The sequence below is a fragment of the Phascolarctos cinereus genome, unplaced genomic scaffold, assembly GCF_003287225.1.
Source record: "Phascolarctos cinereus isolate Bilbo 61053 unplaced genomic scaffold, phaCin_HiC Scaffold_102;HRSCAF=645, whole genome shotgun sequence".
Classification (NCBI taxonomy): Eukaryota; Metazoa; Chordata; class Mammalia; order Diprotodontia; family Phascolarctidae; genus Phascolarctos; species Phascolarctos cinereus.
Window position 1 is genome coordinate 1 of NW_027555190.1, and position 6,796 is coordinate 6,796.

General features: G+C 53.0%; 1 protein-coding gene across 1 annotated transcript; it reads right to left on the bottom strand.

The window, feature by feature from the left end:
- Positions 1 to 17: 17 nt before the first annotated feature.
- LOC110204105 (SUN domain-containing protein 2-like) lies at positions 18 to 3,081 on the bottom strand. Its single transcript, XM_078150008.1, has 8 exons — positions 3,077 to 3,081; positions 2,489 to 2,720; positions 2,226 to 2,310; positions 1,873 to 1,997; positions 1,553 to 1,720; positions 632 to 724; positions 338 to 363; positions 18 to 210 (listed from the first exon to the last, which is right to left on the bottom strand). The coding sequence occupies exons 1-8, from the start codon at positions 3,079 to 3,081 to the stop codon at positions 18 to 20; spliced, it is 927 nt and encodes a 308-aa protein (XP_078006134.1).
- Positions 3,082 to 6,796: the final 3,715 nt, after the last annotated feature.

The following is a 6,796-nucleotide window of genomic DNA, read 5'->3' on the forward strand; positions in this document are numbered from 1 at the left end:
CTGCAGGTGATCTTGGGTTAAAACTTCCCCCAAATCCGGTTGTTGGCCTTGTGAGAAGCAAAGGCCAGCCGGTTGTCTTCTCCATCTCTGAGTGGGCCTGGTGGGCAAGAGGGCTCCACGGAGGTTTTGTCTCTGTCCCAGAAGGCACAGTGGGCAGAAGAGATTAAGCGGGGGCAGGGAGGAGGAGGTGAGAGAGCTGCTTTGTGGCGGCTGAAGGAGGAAGGGGTGAAGGCAGCAGGCTGGGGCGGGGCTAAGTGGCAGGCTTCCCATGGACCCTGAAGCGGTAAATGCACGTATAGTCAGGGTGACCCCAGTTGCTGAGGATTCGCAGCTCTACCAGCTGGTATGGGCTGTGTCGTTGCCCTGTGGGAAGAGAGTGGGGTCAGGAAGGCCTGACATCCCTTGGTGCAAGCCCTGCCCCCACAGCCTTTGTGCCCCAGTCTTCCTTCAAAGAGCAGTGGCTCAGTTAAGTCACAAGGTTTTCCCTCAGCTTCCTATCAGATCCAAGGGGTCCTGGCTTCCACTGCAGCCACTGAAAAACCACAGCAGCCCTGTGGCCAGTGATCCTGCCTTCCAGATCACCAGCCTTCCTGGGACACTGGCGGACTGCTGTGGGAGCCTCCCTGCATACCTCCAAGTGGAAGGTCTGAATGGCCTCCCCAGCATTATCGTAGGTGAACTGCCCGAGGGCCACCCCGTCTGCCTGAGAATCTTCATTTAGCCCCTGTACAGAAGGAAAAGCAAAGGGAGGGGATGGATGGTCAGATGAATGGATGCCAGGCCTGTGCACAAATAGCATGCTGTTAGCACATGCATCCCAATCAATGTAGGGAAGGAAAGGAGTGGGGAGGCTGTGGGGGAGGAGGAAGAGGTGGAGGAGGACAGGCTGGAGGATGCAGTAGCAGCAGGATAAGTTGGGGAGGGGATAGGAGAACCAACAAAAGCCACCATGAGGTTGCCTTCCTTGATCCCCTCATCTGCTAGCATCTCTCTCACTAACTCAATAGACAGAGCCTTTGCCCTCCATGCCCTTGGCCTCCCTCTCAGCTTCTTCCCCTAAGCCTCTGAATGGCTTGGCACAAGCCACTAAGTGTGTGAGCCTCAATTCTTCATCTGTATCTGGATTGGGATCCTAAAGTGTCCCTCTTGCCTCCATTTGTCACCTTCTGCTCTGGCTCCCTCTTTTCTCTCAAATCCTCCTCAGGTGGATGTTCCAATTCTGCCCTGAGTGGTGACTATGTAGGGCATGGTGGTCACCGTCCCAGACCAGCTCCACCATGGCACACGTGGCCAGGGAGGCAACTTGCTGTGGAAAATGTCCTTGTGGTAGCAGTGTCATCTTGGCTCTTCTGGCTGCTGTCATTGTCCTTTCCTGGTTCCTCTTGAAGAAGAGGGGGAGGAGCAGAAGGGCTGGGCCTGGAGTCAGGAGACCAGCCTCAATGTCACACGTGTCAAATGGGCACACCGTCGCATTCCTCAGCTGGCAATGCTGCTGTGAAGAAACCACTTTCTGCCACTCTAGAAAGGAGAGCTGGGAGGCTCAGGTACTCACCAAGATGACAAAGTCCTTTGGGGCACTGGGGATGTCAGCGGTTGGGGACAGAGCTTTTGGCACGTGCTCCAAGGTGATGGCAGTGAGCTGGATGCGGGCAGACAAGCGCACCACGACGAAGCCCTGGTGGCCCCTGAATGCCCAGCAGTTGCCAGGGTAGACGTCTGGCTGTGGGCACAAGACAAGGCAGGTGAAAGGAGGCAGCAGATGGAACAGGTCCTGGTGGTGGGGCCACTCTGCCTTGGGAGCCCAGCCTCAACAGAGGACGCTGAGACATGGGACATAGAGAGGCAAGCTGGGGGACCTTTGTTCAGCGCTACCTGGAGGATGAGTCTTGGGGACTGGAAATAGCGCCACAAGGGGATGCCAAAAAGAGTGAAATGGCCAGACCACTCCGTCCTCATGCCATAGGTCTGTGACGAGCGGCGGCTGACGATGCTGGCCCCTGAAAGAGCAACAGGAAAGGAGTGGGGGAGACCTGAGGGCTGGGAGGACCCAGAGATGGCCTGAGGGAGCCCTCAAGGTGAGGGGCGCTGCCTGGCCATCAGCCCTCCTAACTGCCCCGGCCCATAAGGGGCATCTTCATTTGTCAATTCCTCCTGTCTCTTCAAGTCCATCTTGATTTTCCAATCCCTTTTGTCCCAAGCCCTCTGGCTTTCTGCAGGCCACCTACCTGAAGATTCCAGGGCATAATCCACCAGCCCGATGCGATCTGCACTGTACTTTTTCAGTGCCTGCTCTACGATCTGGTGTACTTCCTAAAAGACAGGCAAGCACCATTCAGGGGATGGGCCACCTGCAGGGCTGGCCCAGTCCATGCGGGCCGGGCAAGTGAGCTACCTGGTCTGCCAGGGTTTCCCCCTCCCTCCTGGCAGCCTCCTCTCAGGGCAAACCAGTGACCCCAGCCAGGAAGATAGCGAGTGGGGCAGACCTCACCTCCTTTGTCACCCCGCTGGTCACTCCTTCCTTCACAAGGCTCAGCCTCAAGATGGCAGCAGCTTTGCCCGCACACTTATCCTGCTCCTCTGTCACATACCTCAGGATTCGGTGCTCTAGGTCACGAAGCTGGGCCTGCACCTCCCCTAGCTTCAAATGAAGGACCTGCTGAATCCAGCCAGGGACCTTAGACTCCACTAGAAGCCACCAGACGAAAGAGCTCAGCAAAGCCCTGAGCACCAGCAGAAATGAGGAAGCAAGAGGGCCTGGACAGGGGGCCTGGGGTGTCTAGAGTCACTCTGAGTTCTGGGGTCAGCACATGCCAGCTTGGTGTCAGGGAAGGGTTGGTGAACCAAGAGACTGGCATTTCTCCACTGCTTAATAATCTCATTGAACCCTCTAGGGGCTGTTATTCTCCCAGGTAACAGATGAGGAATGTCCTGTCCATATCACAAAGTCCACCCAGTAGGCCTACATGTATGGGAAGCGCCCAGTGGACAGCTTCGAGGGTGGTACCTCCCTTGGCTGACATAGCCCAATTTAGATGGAGAGATGCAGGTGGCCTAAGTCGGGGATGGGAGGACTCACCTCATTGCGCAGGGCCACCATCTTCTCTGGCCCAAGGTGTGATTCTTTCTCCACCTCAGCCTGGCTCTGGCTCAAGGCCACTAGCTCCTGCCTCAGGCCAACCAGCTGGGCCTCTAGGGAACCCATCTGCTTTGGCCTTGTTTCCACAAAGCCTTCTTGGGAAGAACTAGCCAATGACAAAAAGAAAGGGCAAGGTCAAGCTGGAGAATAGGCACTGGAGGATGGAGTCAAACAGAGGCCAGGAAATGGAACTGAAGGGGTTCTCCTGAACACAACCATGACTCAGTGCGAAGGACAGAGTCAGAGGCCTGGCTGAAAGTCTTTGCTGACATCCACTCCCTGCGAGACCCTGGGCACACCATTTCCCTCCCAGGCCTCAGTACCTTCAACTGTTCTCTGAGGTCTGCTTCAGTTTGGATCCATCTATGCACATGCTCACCCAAGGCTTCTGGCTCCACTGACCACCGTCTCCCAGGGAATGTCACTTGTGCTCGCTCTGCTCTAGCTTTCGACCCCTCCTTCCCTCCTTTTCTCTTTGCCAGTCATTTGGGGGCCTTACCTGTGCCACTCAGATGTCTTGTGCACCACCCCGCTTTCCAGCTCCTGTAAGGAAAAAGAGGACACAATGAGACCGAGGAAAACACCAACCTTTACCCGGAGAATCCTAGAGAGTCAACGAAAAGAAATCGGTGAAAACAACGCCTTCAACCAAATTGCAGGATCGAAAAGAAACCCATGAAAACCATCAGCATTTCCATACATCAACTAAGAAAATCCAGCAGAGAGATAAGATAGAGATATTCCATTGAAAACAGCAGTGGTCCGCATACAATACCTGGAGTATACCTAGCAAGACACACAGCGGAACTCCAGGAACACCATTACAAAACATCCTTCCCACAGAGAGACAAATCTCAACAATTGGAGATAGATTCATTGCTCATGGGTATGTCAAGCCAACAGAAGCAAAGGGACCAAAGTACCTAAATTCACTTACTTATTCAGTGTCATACCAATCCCACCACCAGGAAAGTATTTGGGCAGCAAAGAACCAGAAACAAAGGCGAGAAGCATCCGCAGGGGAATGGCGAAACCAACTGTGGCTTATGGACACAATGAAGTATTCGAATGTTGTAAGGAAGCACAAGTGTGTTGTATACAGATACACATGACAAGACTTATATGAAGTGGGGCAAAGTGAGAGAAATGAAGGAACAGTACCAGATAAACAAGCACCACAGACAACCATGTAAATGGAGCGATTAAGCAACATCCCAGACTAAATGTTGTGAAAAGATCATGTCCGAGCGTGGCCCCAAAGATGAGCAAGGAGGACATTCTTCTCTTCCCCTAATGCTGGGCTGGGAGTCTACTGACATGGAATCTGCACAGAAGGCAGATCTCTGATGCTGAGTTGGTTGGTTTTCCTGAACTCGTTTCTTTCCCTCTTGTTTTATTCTTCTGCTTAAGGGATGGCTATGTGGAAGGGGAGATGGAGAGGCTATACTGAGAAAGGTGGGGGATATGAAAGCAGAACGAGAAACTCTAAAGTCACTGATAAATATGTGTGTGTGTGTGTGTGTGTGTGTGTGTGTGTGTGTGTGTGTACTATTGTATAGATAAAGTTTGGTATGAATTTGGGTTATTTCTGTTCTTGTTTGAACTTTTGATCTGCCTGCAAGCTCATCATGGCTCCAAAACTCAAATGGATAAGCTGTTGGTGGGTAGCCAACATGATCTGCACATGGCCTTCATGTCTTCCCCCTTGGTGAAGTGTTCTAGTCTCCCCGGGCTCCCAGGGTCACCGCACCGTGTGACAAGGTGCTAGGGGGCCTCTTGTGGGAGGCAACTGATTTCAATTGAAGCGGGGGAAGTGATGAGGCTGAGTTTTGGAGAGGCAGACATTGAATTGCCCAAGGTCTGAAAGTCAGCAAATGGCAAAGCTTGAACTTTGATCCTGTCTCCCACACTGGGTTGAGAGGAATGAAGTGGATTGTGAGTGGTTTGTCTGGCCATCTTGTGCAAAGCATTCCTGACACTGAGCTGGACACTGACCTGGAAATATGAGGGGGACTGTCCTGATTCCCAACGGTCCTCTGTCCTGCCGCTGCCCTTGGCTGCCCACCAGGAGAGCACAGCAGGGGGTAAGGTCTGTAGTCCATAGGGGTAGAAATACCAAGCACCTAGCACATGGGACAAAAGGCTAATTGAGGTAGAGGCTGAGGTGCCAGAAGGGCAAGAAGTCCAGGGTGAGGACTTCCACCCAGACAGAGTATGGCAGTGTCACCTCTAAGTGAGCTAGGACCCCAGCCCCAGGAAGGCAGATGGGCTAGGGGCTCCATGATCTGGAAGGCTATGGCTAGAGCCACCTTCACCCAAAGAGTCTTCAGGAAAGGTTCCCTCTCTCATGATCCTCTCAGAACTCATGAAATCTTTTGGATGAAGCAAAATAGGGAAAGTTTCAGCTGGGAGAGGACATGGAGACTGAACCCAAGTGCTGCCTTGTGGTCCCAAGCCTGGTCAACACTCGGCCCTGTCCCTTTTGAATGAGGAGCAGAATGCTCTACAGAGAGGCTGACTGCAGACAGCCCCTGGTGACCATCTGCTTGTGGTGTCATCATTCCCTAGCTGGACTTGATGTCATACTGAGTGATGTCATGGTTCCTGTCCAAGAGTGCAGCCCTTTTGGGATCATGCAGGGAGGAACGCCCTCTCTGTTCTCACCAATGACAAAGGGCAAGGCCCTCCAGACCTGGCACTGGCTGTATGTCTAGCTCAGATAACAGATTCCTTCCTGACTCAGCTCCTCTACCAATCTCCCAGCCTTGGTGCCAGGTCAGTGACCACTGAGGGTACAGATAAATCACCTCCCTGTCCCTGACATGCTCAAGGTAGGAGGAATGGCCACCCTGACCTTGAAGCATGCAGCTCTGAAGTCTACATACGCAAGATGAACAATAAAGGTTTGTTGGATTGGATGGAGAGGAGAAGGACAGACAGCACAGAACTCTTACATTTGAGGCACGAGAGCTTGCTCATATGTCGCCCGGGTCCATTTTCCCAGTTCTTCGGTGCCTTTAGCTCCTTAAAGGATCCTCTTCAAAGCTCTGTCTTCCAAACTTTCCTTTGGCAGCCCTGTCCCCAAGCTTTTGTCCTTCCCACCCTACTGGAGTGGCTACTCTGGGTACTCCTCAAAGCTCACCATAACCCTGAAAACCCACACAACAATACCCCCAAGACAAAGAGGAGCAACTTCTTCCAAGTTCGAAAGCTGCTGGATTTTATCAAGGTGAAGGAGGAGATGTTAGGGCCTGCCCTTCCCCACCCCAGGCTCCTGGGGGACCCTCCCTGAGTGTCAAATGAAACAACTAAAACGCTCTTCTCCCTCCCACCTCCACCCCTGCCACTGGGCACCCAAGAAGAGGAGAACTGGGCTTGTATGGACAGTCCTTGGGGTAAAGTGGAAGGAGAAAACTTGGCTTTTTGAAAGGCACTCATGTTGTTATGCCAGGTGACATACTGCCCTTTGACAGGTCCGGTGGAAGATGTCTCCCTGTCAGACCTCCATCACCACTAGGTTCATATGGTGCTCATGAATTAGGCAGTCTTCTTTGGTCTCAGTCCTTACAATGCTTGTCAGTTTGGACTTGGAAGAGCTGCAGGAGGAAGCCCTGCTGAGGCAGGCTGGTCACCATCGGCCTAGCTTGTGGCCCCAAGAAT

Coding starts and splice junctions, on each gene's coding strand:
- LOC110204105 (XM_078150008.1), bottom strand. Junction 364..631: donor TTCAGACCTTCCACTTGGAG/GTATGCAGGGAG, acceptor CTCTTCCCACAG/GGCAACGACACAGCCCATAC. Junction 211..337: donor GACACAGCCCATACCAGCTG/GTAGAGCTGCGA, acceptor TTCCTCCTTCAG/CCGCCACAAAGCAGCTCTCT.